The 15,260-nt window shown below is 40.3% G+C and overlaps 1 protein-coding gene across 2 annotated transcripts in view; it reads left to right on the top strand.

Annotated features, from left to right (window-relative positions):
* Positions 1-2,868: 2,868 nt before the first annotated feature.
* The window catches only part of EPC2 (enhancer of polycomb homolog 2), a 121,994-nt gene continuing 109,602 nt past the window's right edge, over positions 2,869-15,260 (top strand). The window contains exon 1 of one of the 2 annotated variants that reach the window (XM_025856172.2): positions 2,869-3,310. In XM_025856172.2, coding sequence (XP_025711957.1) covers positions 3,158-3,310 — 153 coding nt within the window. In that variant the 5' untranslated portion in view covers positions 2,869-3,157. The remainder of the gene's footprint in view (positions 3,311-15,260) is intronic. The other variant, XM_025856165.2, reaches the window with a different exon arrangement.

The raw sequence follows: 15,260 nt of genomic DNA, 5'->3' as shown, positions 1-15,260 counted from the left end.
TAGTTGGTTAAGTGACTGCCTTCGGCTCAGGTCATGATCCTGGAGTCCTGGGATCGAATCCCACATTGGGCTTCCTTCTCAGCGGGGAGTCTGCTTCTCCCTCTGACCCTCTTCCCTCTCGTGCTTTCTATCTCTCATTCTCTCTCTCTCTCAAATAAATAAATAAAAATCTTTAAAAAAAATATTACACACCAGTCATTTCAACATCCTATCCAACAATATGTGATTTTTGTATAGGTTCCATTTAAAAAAATTATGTATTTCAAAAGTATTTCATATTAATGCAATATACGTAGTTGTGGCTGCAATATAAGTAGATGACAAAAAAACAAGAGATCTAACAATTTGACTTGCTTCTTTTGCTTTCATTGCCAAAAAAGGGTCCTTAGTCATTCCGATTAAATACAAATTCTATTCCATAAAGCCTTAATAAAAAAGACAAGGGTATTTTTCCTTTCCTTTTTTTCACTTTTACTACAACCTTAGGTTTCATTGTTTGATAATTTACTTTTCAACAAGAGTGTTATTACTTCTGATTAAAGGTAATGGGACACTAGGGTATCAGTGTCAAATTTTAGATTAAAATTTAGCATAAATTTTAGATCCAAAAAGAAAGCTACATTCAGCCTGATTCTGGTTTTAAAATGAAAATGATACCATACTAAAGAGGGCACATCCTGCATGGAGCACTAGGTGTTATGCACAAACCATGAATCATGGAACACTACATCAAAAACTAATGATGTAATGTATGGTGATTAACATAACAATAAAAATTTTAAAAAGAATTATACAAGAAACTACAACTTTTGGAAAGCTGTAATTTGGTGGAATGTTGCCTAAGAAAACATCATGGAAAACCAAAAATCATTAAAAGTATAAAAATTTTACCAAACCAAACCACCATTAATGAAAGAGGATATAGTTACTTTTATTCCTGAAAATAATCAATTTATTTATTTATTTTTAAGATTTTATTTATTTATTTGACAGAGAGAGACACAGCAAGAGAGGGAACATGAGCAGGGGGAATGGGAGAGGGAGAAGTAGGCTTCCCACTGAGCAGAGAGCCCAATGTGGGGCTCTATCCCAGGACCCTGGGATCATGACCTGAGCGGAAGGCAGATGCTTAACAACTGAGCCACCCAGGTGCCCCTGAAAATAATCAATTTAATCAGAGCCTTTCAGTACATCCATTTGTTTTTTTGGATGGGGACTGCACTTTTGATATTTCATGGATACCAGTCAGACATATAAATATTATGAAATTTATAAAATCATTTGGGATAACCACAAAAATAATTATTTGTAACAAAGACTTCCTAGAAAAAAAAAGAAAATGGTAAAATGTTACACTTTTCCTAGGGATTTTGTACAAAAACTGTAATGCTTAAAGACTAACCAAGAAACTCTTGGCTAACCAAAGTTGATGTCAACAATAGTCTTGATACTTTTTAAATTTGAGTCTACTTCATTTCTCCTCTTTAGAACTCTAACAAATTCAAGCTAATGTCTCTTTTCTCTGATCTCTTATGGCAATTATTGCCTGTACAATTCATTTGGTAACTAATCATGTTCTCCGGCCATGTGTCATCTCCTGTGTAAACTTTTTACACTTTTTTTTTTTTTTAAAGAGAGAGAGTGAGTGTGCACAAGCAGGATGGAGGAGCAGGGAGAGGAAGAGAGAGAGAATCCCAAGAGGGCTCGGTTGGGGGGTAGGAGCCCAAGATGGGCCCAAGATGGGGCTGGATCTTACCACCCTCAGACCATGACCTCAGCCAAAATCAAGAGTCCTATGCTCAACCGACGGAGCTAGTCAGGCACCCTGAGTATTTACACTTTTTAATTTTTTCCCATCATTTATCTTTCCTGTTGCCCAGTTCTTCAACTACTTACCTCTCTTATTGTTACTCATCTTTACAACCATCCTGTCATCCCATTAACGTGAAAGCTCCATGAGGGCAGGAACTTAATTTCAAACTTCTTTGCCTCTTCCACAATACCTAATATTTTACACACACCTGCCACTTCAGAAATGTGTGCTGCCTTGGTTAACTTTTATAAGTTTAACTCTTAAGAACTCTGTTTTTGAAATCAGAGAAGTATCTCCCATCCATTAAATAACTCTAAGAAGTTTGGGTGACAGGTTCAAGGGCACTTGTTGCATCCGGCAGCCTCAAACATTAACCCTCACTGCTGCCATAAGCATCTTCCCGGAGAAGGTGACGATTAGTGAAGATGCATTACCACGAAGAGCTCTCTGGGGCAGGTATTGAAGAGAGGATGCAGGGTGGAGGGCTGGGGCTGCAGGGCGGTTTTCGGGGCGGGCGGGACCCGAAGATCTGCGCCGCTCTGAGTGGGCAGACGGAATGGACCTTTCGCACCTCCCCGGGATGTACGAATTGGAGGATGCGAATTAGCCGGCTTTCGGGACACCGTGGAGATAGCGCTTTCTAAGTACAGGCTCGGTGGTGGATGTTGTGCCCTGGTTGACATCTTCCTTTCCCGCTCACGGACCTCTGCAGACACGCGCTGTTTCGCGCGGTCGTGTTTTACCCAGCGCTTTCCTTCGGGGCACCCAGCGAGCGGCGGGTCGGGGCCGCGGAGGCAGAGGCGCACGCTCTGGGGCACGGGTTAACTTGCGCACCTGGCACCTGCCACAGGCTAGACGCGGGCCGGCAAGCCGAGGGCCGCCGCCGCCCTCTTTCCCCTTAGCGGCCGGAGGCTGAGCACGCTCCCGCGGGCCGGCCGCGCCGCGGAGAGAGTGGGTGGGCAGGCGAGGGAGGGGAAGGGAGAGGAAGGAGGGAGGGAGGGAGAGGGCGAGGCGCGTCCCCGCGGCGGGGGCGCGCTCTCGCGCGGGCTGCCGGGATCGCTCGCCGCCGCTGTGGTAATGTCCGCCATGTTGGCCATGGCGCAGGGAGCGGATCGGGCGGGCGAGCGGCGGATCTAGTGTGTGGAAGCGGCCGCGGGCGGCGGGGGGCTGTTTTCGGGCGGGGTGGGCGCCCATGCTGTGGCCGGGGGCAGTGAGGAGGAGGAGGAGGAGCGGGCCGGCCGCGCTGCACTGAGGAAGGAGGTGGAGGAGGCGGCGGGAGTCCTCCCCCCCTCCCCGCCCGCCCCGCCGCCGCCGCCCGGGCTGTTCCTGTAAGGCGGGGAGACAATGAGTAAACTCTCCTTCCGAGCGCGGGCGCTGGACGCCGCCAAACCGCTGCCTATCTACCGCGGCAAGGACATGCCTGATCTCAACGACTGCGTCTCCATCAACCGGGCCGTGCCCCAGATGCCCACCGGGATGGAGAAGGAGGAGGAATCGGTAGGGACTCGAGTGTTTATTACCCCCCCTTCCCTCCTCCCCCCTCCCCTTTGTCAGTCGGGCCTCGCCATTCACAGAGCGCTTTACGCTCGCTGGAGGGCGCCTCTGCCGCTCCAACGCATGGGACCCTACGCCGGCGGAGTAGCGTAAACCCTCTCGGCCGGCGCAGCGCCCGCCCGCGGCCGCCATGTTGTTGCGTCCCAGTGTTGTGATTAGTTCGCAGCGCCGCTTACGCTGCCGTAAGGGGGCCTTGCCGTAAGCGGCGGCCGGGAATGGCGCAGGGGATGTTCTGGCCGCACTTAGCGTACGGCCTCTGTTTACCTCCCCCCTTCCTCCCAACCTGTCTCCGGCGCGGGGTTAATGGGCAAAGGATCCTTTGGATAGGAAAGATTTTTTTCCCCCACTTTCAAATTTAGTTTTGCGTTGGGTTCTCTTTGAAGTGACTTATGGAAAGTAAAACGCGTTCAAAACAAACGTCTTCCTCCTAGCAAGGTAAACCTCGCTCTCGAGCCGGCGGTGGTGCAGCGGGATGAGGCGGTGCAGCACTGCGGCGGGGGAGGGCGGGGGCCGCGACTACCCAGTGGGGTGTAGCGGTAGAGAGCCGTTGACCGGCTAGCTCCACGGCCGCGAGAGGGACGGCGCTGCCCGCCTGGCCGGGAAGGCGCCCACTCGGCGCTCAGCGTTAGGAAGCAAACAGGGATGTTAAGCAACGAGCTGCTGGCGTTGCCCCGTTCCCGTGCCGTATCCCCGAGAATTGTCATCGGAGAGGAGGGTCTTCTAGAAGTTGAGGATTTAATGCATCTAAATTGACAGTTACGTTTTTTGATAATACAGCGCTTTCTGTAAAAATTCTGCTTTTCTCCCTGACGGGATTTTGCATCCGGATAAATTTTATCTCACTTGACTGTTTATGACTCTGGAGTGGTGTTACTTGCGTGCGAACTTCATAGTAACTGCACCCTCAAGAATTTCTTCAATGAACCTGCGGTCCCGCCTTATTGTCAACCCTGGGTGTGCGTGGATTGGTTCTCTTGCTTCTGTGACTGTCAGAAGAAGGCTCGAGGTTTCTGTGATTGGTTTTCTCTTTTGACTATTAATATTGCAGGAAATGCTTTTATGCCTTTGATTGGCTGCTCCAGTTCTGACCTTATTATATTACCCTGTTATTACTACTTTCTGCTGTGATTTAATCACATTTCTCTTTGGTTTTTGGTTATTTGAAAGTCTTGCACTTTAAGTAGAAAATGAATGTGGCAGTAGTATCGGGATGAACATTCCGTATTTAGCTTTTCAAATAATAAGATGAACCCCCCCAAAAGAAAACATTTGCAGTGGATTTAGATCTAAGTCATATGAGAAATTCTTTTTGTTTTTAAAGTTTATTTCTAACTTAGCTCAATTTTCCACGGGGACGATAATTGAGATAAAGTTATAGTACATATGAGAATTAATTGAATTGAACTTTAAAAAACACAACTTTGTGTTCCACAAAGTTAAATTTCTATTAATATTATTTTATGGGTTTTGATACAAAATGAGAGGTAGCTTATGAGTATCAATAGCGTGTGTAATTACTTGGATCCAGTTATTTTGGTTTGGGAAGAACTGAAATCAGGAAACTTGTTCTAGAATGAACAGTTAGTTCCTGGAAGATAAATTGCTTTTTGTGAACGTTGATCAGCAATATACTTATTGCTTTAGGTCCTTAGTTTGCCACATATATCTTGGTATTTTATCTGAATTCAGGAAGAAAACTTGCAGTTATTTTTTTTAATGATGTTTTAAAAATAAATGTTTAACCCTTTCACTGTTAACTTTTTCAGTAGGAGTTGTGGTTTCCCTCTAGAGATTGGAAATTAGATTATATTGGATTATTTTCAATACTCTGCTTCAGCTGCCCAGTTTTAGGGAAGAAGAAATCCAACTTTTGGTGGAACTAGAGTTGAAACCCAGGACTTCTGATTCTTTGTCCTGTCCTTTCTACCGCTTCAGTGTTGTAAGTGGAGGTACTTAAAATCAAAAGAAAACTAAACAAACCCGGACAGTTGAGATTTACAGTCTAAAGTCTTTTGCTTCCCAGAATGTCCAGTTGGGGTGTTAGTTTTTTCTTTTCATCTTTTAAGTTAACAGGTAAGTCAGAAGACTTGTGCTTTCATGAGTGACAGCCAGTTCAGTTCTTCTGGTCTTATTTACAGGGTTTCTGTTATTCAGCAGAATTTGTTCTTCAAAAAAATACTTTTCCTTGATCAACGGTTCTAAGCAGCGGTAAAATATAAATCTCAAATGTTTTGTGTTTCACTTGAGTTGTATTTCTTTTTTTTTTTTAACATTTTTTATTTATTTATTCGAGAGAGAGAGAATGAGAGCTAGAGAGCACGAGAGGGAAGAGGGTCAGAGGGAGAAGCAGACCCCCCGCTGAGGAGGGAGCCCGATGTGGGACTCGATCCTGGGACTCCAGGATCATGACCTGAGCCGAAGGCAGTCGCTTAACCAACTGAGCCACCCAGGCGCCCTTGAGTTGTATTTCAATTCAACTTCCATTATCAACAACATGTTTTAATTACTTTCCTAAGTATTTTTTTAATCATGTAGACTTGTAAAAAAAAAAACAAAAAACAACCTTGGCTTGTGGATTTATAATTGCTGCTTTGTATTTCTAAACTGTCCACAGTATGGCCTCCCTTCCTGTTTGGTTGACAGAATCCTTTAACTTCACTTGAACCACCTTCATGGATCTTACCCCTCTTCCTGCCCCCCAGTAAAATTAAGGACTGTATCTATAGGATTGTTATTAGACTTAGTTTATATAGTCATTGACTCAGTTTTGAGTTACATTTTGATAATACTTAGGTGAGATAATTTAGGTGTTCTTTGGCATTGATAGCACTCTCATTCTTTTAGCTCTTTGTTTTCTTTCGGAAATGCAGCCATCTTCTCTTCCCTTTCCTTATTTTGTCTTTTGCCTAAGGTCTGCCAGTTGGCATCCTCCTAAACTTGATCTCTGTCGTGCTCCTCATTGCACTTGGTTTAGGTCAGATACTGTAAACATTCGTTTATTTCGAATTTAAGCAACCAGAGAGATCAGGTGATTGGTGATTCTGCCACCTCACCCTGAATGTTGTATAGTGGTAGTTGATGTTTTTGATAATACCATTTTTTTAATACTTCTGTGTCCCAGATAATGTGTTAAGAACTTTACATACTATTTCATTTAATCCTTTTTAAAAATCCACTTTTTTGAGGTATAATTTTTCTGCAATAAAATGTGTTCATTTAAAGCATAGCGTTTGATGAGTTTTGACAAATGTGTACACCCAAGAAAATGCCACCACAATCAAGATAAAGCAACATTTCAAACACCCAAGAAGTTCCCTCGTGCTTCTTTGCAAGTCAGTCCCTCTCCACTAGTAGTTCTAAGCAACTACTCATTTGCTTTCTCTCCCTCTAGATTAGTATTGTCTTTTCTAGAATTTCATTTAAATGGATTTCATATACTCTGTGTACGGCTTCTTTTGCTCAGCATGATGCATTAAAGATTCGTCCTTGTTACATGTATCAGTCCATTCCTTTTTATTACTGAATAGTATTCTGGTGAGTTGATATGTTCATCCATCTGGATATTTGATTTGCTTTGTTTTTGGTTTTCATTTAATCCTTGTAACAGTCATGTGGGGTATTATTGTTTGTCTTATGGATGAAGAAACTAAGGGTCTCACTGTTAGTAACTGGCAGGACTAGAATTCATGCCCTTGCCTTTAATATCACAAAAACCATTCTTAAACCCACTAGGCTTCATATTGACTTCCTACAGAACCAAAGATTAGCTTCTGAACTATTGTCAAGTTCCTTATAATTTTTGTAAATAATGTTTTACTTTTTATAATTTGATTGGAATATTAAATTATTACATGTAGTTTTTCATCCCTTAACTGTGTCTGACTTTTGCTTTTGGCTTTTCAGATTTTCTTTCTTTTTCTTTTTTTTCTTAGAAGTTTGTTAGCTTTGCTTCCCGGTCCTGGCACCATTGTGTTTATCTGAATGTTTATGTTATCTTAGCATACAAGATATTTGTGGGAACCTGTCCTATTTTATTATTTAGATTTTATCCTAGTAGAATGTCACCTTTCTAAGGGCAAGGATTTTTGCGTATTTTGTTCATTAATGTGTTCTGCGTTCCCCAGAACTGTGCCTGGCACATAATATATGCTTGCTAAATGTTGGTTAAGTGTTGAATAAGCCTTTATACCAAGATCTATGTTTTTGTGAAACACTGTGTGTGTGTGTGTGTGTGTGTGTGTGTAAAATTCATTAACAGAATTTGGTAAATTATTCTTCTGGGAATTCTTTTTGGTTTCTTGCCTTGGTATAACATATACATAAATACCAAGCCTTTTTTTTTCCCTCTTGAGTGAGAGGCTTCTTTAAATATAGAATTTTTTTATACATAGGTATGGCTGCAATATTAGTTTTTATCTTGTGTTAATTATTCTTATAGGTGTACGTAGATTGATGTAAGATATTTTTTGTAGTAACGTGTACCATTAACCAAAATCTACGTGATGCATGTGATTCTGCTTATTTTTAAAGAAAAGGACCATGACTGATTTGAATTGCCTTTTCTCCTTTTATGTTTTAGTTGCCTAATTTTGGTATTATCTTAGTATTTTAAGGGACATTTTCAATGATAGAGTAGGAATATATTCAGTCTTTCTCACATTTCAAAGTTATTTTTGGCACTAATACATTTCATGTTTCATGATAGGGTTCTAGAGAGGATATAAAATACAGATTTGTAAATTGATCTTGTAAAAACATTTTTTATTCTTTCAACAAAAGCAAATACCAGCCAGGTATCATCTGAGTGCTAAATACTTAAATATGACATTGGGAAGCTATTTTAAAGGGGTAAGTATGACAAAGTATTTGTAAGACTGTGTGCTGGAGTATTAGGATTAAAATTAAAAGAAGAATAGAATACAGATCTTGACTTCAGAGAACTTAAAGGAGTCATTGAAGTCTAAAACATTTGGAAAGTTAGCAAAAACTACCAGGTTAAGTTGACCTGACAAAGAGCATTAGAAAAAGCTAAATGTCAGTATAGTTAAGAGAGAAAACTGTTACTGGAATGTATAGAGGGGTTGGAGAGAGATTTAACAATTTGGGCTTTCAGGTTTGGTTGTACAGTGTGTATTGAAGCAAATACTTGAGTGCAGGAATGTTTAAAGCAATTTCTATGGATGTTGGGATGCCTGGGTGGCACAGTTGGTTAAGCGTCTGTCTCTTGGTTTAGGCTCTTCGTTTAGGCTCAGGTCGTGATCTTAGGGTCTTGAGATCAAGCCCTGCGTGGGGCTCTGCGTTCTGTGCAGAGTTGACTTAGGAGTCTCTTCTCCCTCTGCCCCTCCCCACTGTGTGCTTGTTCACATCCTCTTTCTTTTTTTCTCTCTCTCTCAGATAAATACATCTTTAAAAAAAAAAAAAAACAATTTCTATGGATGTTAAGTAGACTAAAGGAAGGTTCTTCCATGTTGCAGGTATTTTATGTCCTTTTCAATCCCATCATCCCCTGCTGATAGAAACTTCAGGAGGGTAGCCTTGTGTCATTTCTGAGCAGGTCCTTCTCTTAACTCTTTCTCCCTTTTTTTTTTGGACACACAGATGGCTTTTACTTTTCTTCCCCTTCCTTTGTTCTGTGCTATATCTTCAACCCTAGAAACTGTTCAGAACAAAGAAGGCACTCAGTAAATATTTGGCAAATGAATGAATAAAAGTTGGGGTGGAGACAAGGTTGAAAGAAGGCTAGAATTATACCAGATTATAGATAGTTTCCAACATTAGGCCCAGGAATTTATAGGATGGTGTAGAAAAAAGAGCACTGACTTGCAAATGTGAAGTCTGTTTCTAGTTTTGTTTTTGTTCTTAGTGGCCAAATGATCTGGGAAAGTTGCCTTCCTTCTCTGAGCATCAGGTCATTCATCACTACCATCACAGCTACCATTTACTGAGTGTGTGTTAGTGAATATGTTGAGTATGTGCCAGGCACTTTGTTAAACTCAGTAGATGGTTTAGAACTTATTCATACAACAGCAGGATGTGTAGTAGGTACTATTGTCTATTTTCCAGAAGAAACTGGGGCTTTGGAGATTTAAGTATCTTGCGCAAGGTCACCCCTACCTGGACTAGAACATAGTAAAGCCGGTATTTGAACTCAAACCCTATGAGTGATTGACTCTAGGGCTCTGATCTTTACCATTATATTGCTTCATCTATAAAAAGAGTGGATTGAGAACTAGGTGATACCAAAGGTTCATTACATTTCCACTGTTCTGTCATTTATTACTCTGTAACATGGAAGAGTCATTAAAAGTTTTTGCCTCAGGCGTCTGGGTGGCTCCAGCTCAGGTCATGATCCCGGGGTCCTGGGTTAAGTGTCTGCCTCCAGCTCAGGTCATGATCCTGGGGTCCTGGGATCAAGTCCCCGCATCAGGCTCCTTGCTCAGCAGGGAGCCTGCTTCTCCCTCTCCCTCTCGCTCCCCCTGCTTGTGCGCTTGCTCACTCTCTCTCTCTGACAAATAAATAAATAAAATCTTTAAAAAAAATTTTTTTTTGCCTCGGGGAATGATATGAAAGAAGCTTTGAAGTAAATGCCTTTTGTAAACGCATTTCTCTTTTAAAAAGATGTAAAGGAATGATTTATCTATGGTGTAAGTTTAGATTTCATCGGTATCAGTTCTCTAAAAATGAAGCCTAAAAATATTTAACAGGTGGGATCATTAGGTTAGTTTCAAGTACAGAAACCAGAAACCAAATCTGGTTTCTTTAAGATTCCTGGGTGTTGTCTCAAAGACCCCAAAGAAGGCTTGACCAGTCAAGGCTTGGGAAGGCCTGGAACCAGGGCAAGCTTTGGGCCCTTTAGCAGCAAGTGATATTAACATCACTTAACTAACAATTCCCAATCTTTTGAGAGGTAGTATAGGGTAATAGTTATGTGCATATGTTCTGGAGCCAGACTGAATGGTTTTGAGTCCTCTGGCAGGTTAACTTGATTTATAAAATCTCAGGATTGTTGAGAGGATGAATTGTGCACTTGGGACAATTTGTGGGCATTCATTAAACAGTAAATATTAGCTATTATTCTCATCATTGTTACATTTTTTTCATTTCAAAACCCCAGATCCTGGTGTTAGAGGGCATTATTGGTTTGGCTTTCATCAGGTATCTATGTACCTGTAAAGTCTGACAGTCTGACGGGGGACCGGGGTGGTGATTAGGGCCACGTGCTGTTAAGGGCTACCCTTGAGAATGAGACTTTAGTTAGGTAGCTGCCCTTTAGAGACTTCCTAGTGGTGTATATGTAACAGAATGACCAAAAGTTGTGAAGTTAAATTGCTTTATTTTTTATTTCTTATTTTTTATTTTTTTTATTATGTTGTGTTAATCACCATACATTACATCACCAGTTTTTTGATGTAGTGTTTCATGATTCGTTGTTTGCATGTAACACCCAGTGCTCCATTCAATATGTGCCCTCTTTAATACCCATCACCAGGCCAACCCATCCCCCCACCCCCCTCCCCTCTAGAACCCTCAGTTTGTTTCTCAGAATCCATAGTCTCTCATGGTTCGTCTCCCCCTCCAATTCCCCCCCTTCATTTTTCTATTCCTACTATCTTCTTTTTTTTAGCATATAATGTATTATGTTTCAGAGGTACAGGTCTGTGATTCAGTAGTCTTACACAATTCACAGCGCTCATCATAGCACATACCCTCCCCAAAGTCTATCACCCAGCCACCCCATACCTCCCACCCCCCACCACTCCAGCAACCCTCAGTTTGTTTCCTGAGATTAAGAATTGCTCATATCAGTGAGATCATATGATACATGTCTTTCTCTGATTGACAGTCGGAGTTAAATTGTTTTAATCCATGGTTTGACCCAAGGTGAATTTGTACACTTAGGGTGTTTTTATAAACTTTAAGTTTGTAAGGTGTTTTAATGAGATAACAGTGTTTTACATATTTTACAATAAAATGGTAGGGTGTGTATTGCAATTTTTAAAGGAAATTTAAATTAAGGACTATAAGTCTCCAAAGTCTTTTTAAAGAAAGCATACCCTTCATACTAATTTTTAGAGTAGTAAAGGATGCCTTTCGTGTGACCTCAAAGATATTATTTAACCTTCCTGGCCTTTAGTTTCCTCATTTGTGAAATAGAATTGGATTGAGTGACCTTTAAAGTACCTTTGGGTCTAAAAATTACTTGAATCTGTGAATCCGCATTTCTACCTACTAGGCATATTGTCCAGAATATTAAGTAGATGAAAAGAACTAACAAGTGAGAGACTGTTAAGAAGATGCTATTGTAGGTAAACTTTAATTCTTTAAAAAGTTACTTATCGGGCACCTGCGTGGCTCAGTCGTTAAGCGTCTGCCTTCGGCTCAGGTCATGGTCCCAGGGTCCTGGGATCGAGCCCCACGTCGGGCTCCCTGCTCAGCAGGAAGCCTGCTTCTCCCTCTCCCACTCCCCCTGCTTGTGTTCCTTCTCTCGCTGTGTCTCTCTCTGTCAAATAAATAAAATCTTAAAAAAATAAAAAGTTATTTATTGCGATGCTGTTAACTTGGTTTAGAGTCTTTTTTTTTTTTGGAGACGTTACAGTTACATTTATCTACTGTTTGATACTGATTTTTCCTGGAGATAAATAGAGAAGTCCGCTCTGTATGTTTTGGATATGTTCAGTTCCCTTGCTTTCATGAAGTTTTCTTTCACTGTCTGTACTAATCTTACTCATTGCTGTAAATGTTCCGAATTTTGGTATACTTTTAGTATACCTTACCATTTAAGTTTATTTTAATTTTCCAGTATCTCATGATTCTCACTTGAGGGGTGTGTCCATTTGTGTGTATGGATGGATATGGTTGTTTGCATGAGAGAGTGAGAAAATAGATCCTTATTTTCCCATTAGACCCAGATACCTTAAGGAAGGTATAATGTCTTCATTTTACTCAGCCCAGGCTGGATACCTATCCAGGCACTTAGGTGATAGAAAGTTTATAATACAGGCATTGACCAGTATACTGGACACTGGGATTGAATTTGATTATATTATTAAACATACAGCTCTGCATCTTCGTTTAATTACAACTAAAGTTGAGGTAGAAAAACAGTAATGAATGTGTAGGGGACAGCATGAGGAGGAAAGGATGATAGGTAGGAATAAGCCATGAAGGAGATCAATGTAGATAACAGTAGTATGTCATGATTATTTGAATTTATCTTAAAATTGATCCTTGTTTATATTTTGCCTTGTCTACACTTGAATGAAGCAGAACTTTGGGTGTGTCTAGTCTACCATACACCACTGTTCTTTGTGGGATTAATAGCGGAGGAAGATGATGCCACTTCCAGACTCTCCTTAGCACCACTTTCTTTTTTATGCTTTTTGGTTTCTTTTTTCTTGCCAGCTAGTATCACTGTGCAGTCAGAAGAATGCAGTTTGGAAGAGTCAGCTTCTCTGCTAGCTCTCTAACTCATATCTTTACTTCCAGCTTTCTCACTTCCCGTTTTTGGAGAGGAGTGTGGACAAAGGATATGAGGTGGTTGGTTGGGGAGTCCACAAGCAGCCCTTATTTGTAGTGCTAATTTGATAAAGTTGGTACTTCAGAATTGTGACTTAGGTTCCATTCGTGGCCTTTGTCACTTTCCCGCTGGGCAAGATAAATTACTTCATCTTATTAAGCCACTTTGCTTCATCTGTTTAATGAGGAGCATCTCAAAAGGTAATCTTAAAGATGAACTTTTTTGTAGACTTAAGTCAGTGCCTTATACAGGCAACTGCTATTTTATTAATAAGTTTTCAGTTGTACTGGATAATAAGTGTGAAGGAATATGGAAAAGTAAAATATACAGAGTATCTCCATACATTATTTTGTGGTATAGTTTCTTATTTTTTTCTTCAGTCAATTACATATATTTCTATAGTTGTCAAACATTAGCAAATTGATATGTATATTTTCCTCCTTTCATCTCTGTTCTTGGCAGAGCATTTAACAATCAAAATGATTAAGAAAATTGAAGACTTTGAAAATTAACAACAAAGAAAACTGAATCTTTAGCTAATCCTCACAGTAATACTTGACTCCTGAATAATTGATAGTTAAATATTGTATTTGTTTTTAGAAGTGATTTTTTTTTTCTTGGATTATTTAGTTGGTCATGGGGGAAAATCAGTTTTAGTGATGAAAATCTGTTCAGTGGGTGGTGTACGCTAGAGAATTGAATGAAGAGAGTTGTTCTAATAAACCAGCATACTCTGGGATGAACATTTAAGTTTGGAAACTTTGGAAAGCATGGTACTGAAGAGTGTAATCTTGCCATTTATTTGATCCTTGAGGTGTTTCTCGACTGGCACGTTTTTGGCAATTTGTTGGATGTATGAGACTGTCACAGGCATAGCAGGAAGTTTATTGATACCCTGCCTGCTAATTTCTGGTAGCATTCCAATTGGGATAACCCCAAAATGTTTCAAGTGGGAGCTGTTGCATCTGATTTAAGAACCATTTTCCAAGGCTTCTTAACCTTTTGTGACTTGGACTTCTTTGCAGTCTGGTAAAAATCCTCAAGGTGATTTTTTTTTAAGTGTTATTAACATACATTGTTACATTAGTTTCAGGTATACAGTATAGTGGTTCAGCAATTATATACGTTCCTCTGTGCTCATCAAGATAAGTGTACTTTTAATCCCCTTTATTTCCCTTTCTACTTTTCCCCTCCCGGCTGCGACCACCAGTTTGTTCTCTGTATTTAAGAGGCTTTTTGTTTTGTCTCTTTTTTTCTTTGTTCATTTGTTTCTTAAATTCCACATGAGTGAAATCACATACTATTTGTGTCTTATTTCACTTAGCTGTATACTCTCTAATTCTCTCCATGGTGTTGCAAAAATGGCAAGATCTTACTCTTTTTTTATGGCTGAATAATATTCCTGTGTATGTGTGTGTGTGTGTACACCACATTTTCTCTATTCATTCATCTATTTATGGACACTTGGGTTGCTTCCATATCTTGGCTATTGGCTTGTAAATAAAGCTGCAGTAAACATAGAGGTACATGCATCTCTTTAAGTTAGTGGTTTTATTTTCTTTGAGTAATAACCCAGGAGGGGAATTACTGAATCATATGGTAATTCTACTTTTAATTTTTTGAGGAATCTCCATATGTTTTCCACAGTGACTGCCTCAATTTACATTCACACCAGTGGTGCACAAGTGTTCCTTTTTTCTCCATACTCTCACCAACACTTGTTATTTCTTGTCTTTTTGATTGTAGCCTTTCTGATGGATGTAAGGTAATACCTCATTGTGGTTTTGACTGGCATTTCCCTGATGAATAATGATGTTGAGCATCTTTTCATATGTCTTCGGCCATTTGTAGGTCTTGGAAAAATGTCTATTGTGCCAAAAAGAATAAAATATCTAGGAATAAACTTAACCAAGGAGGTGAAAGACCTGTACTCTGAAAACTATAAAACATTGATGAAAGAAATTGAAGATGACACGGACAAATGGAAAGATATTCCATGCTTATGGGTTGAAGGAACCAATATCGTTAAAATGTTTGTACTACTGAGGTGTCTGGGTGGCTCAATTGGTTAACATCTGACTCTTGATTTCAGCTCAGGTGTTGATCTCAGGGTCATGAGCTCAAGCCCTGTGTTGGGCTCCACAGTGGAAGTAGAGCCTACTTAAAAAAAAAAACAAACAAAAAAAACAAGTTAACACTACCCAAAGCCATGTACAGATTTAATGCAATCCCTATGAAAATACCAATAGCATTTTTCACAGAACTAGAACAAATAATGCTAACATTTGTATGGAACCAGAAAAACCTTGAATAGCTAAAGAAGTCTTGAGAAAGAACAGGGTAGAGGCAACACAATCCCAGGCTTCAAGATGCACA

This window comes from Callorhinus ursinus, unplaced genomic scaffold (genome assembly GCF_003265705.2).
Source record: "Callorhinus ursinus isolate GAN/ISIS: 27379988/994484 unplaced genomic scaffold, GSC_fseal_2.0 scaffold2, whole genome shotgun sequence".
Taxonomy (NCBI): domain Eukaryota; kingdom Metazoa; phylum Chordata; class Mammalia; order Carnivora; family Otariidae; genus Callorhinus; species Callorhinus ursinus.
This window is presented reverse-complemented; position numbering and strand designations above follow the sequence as displayed.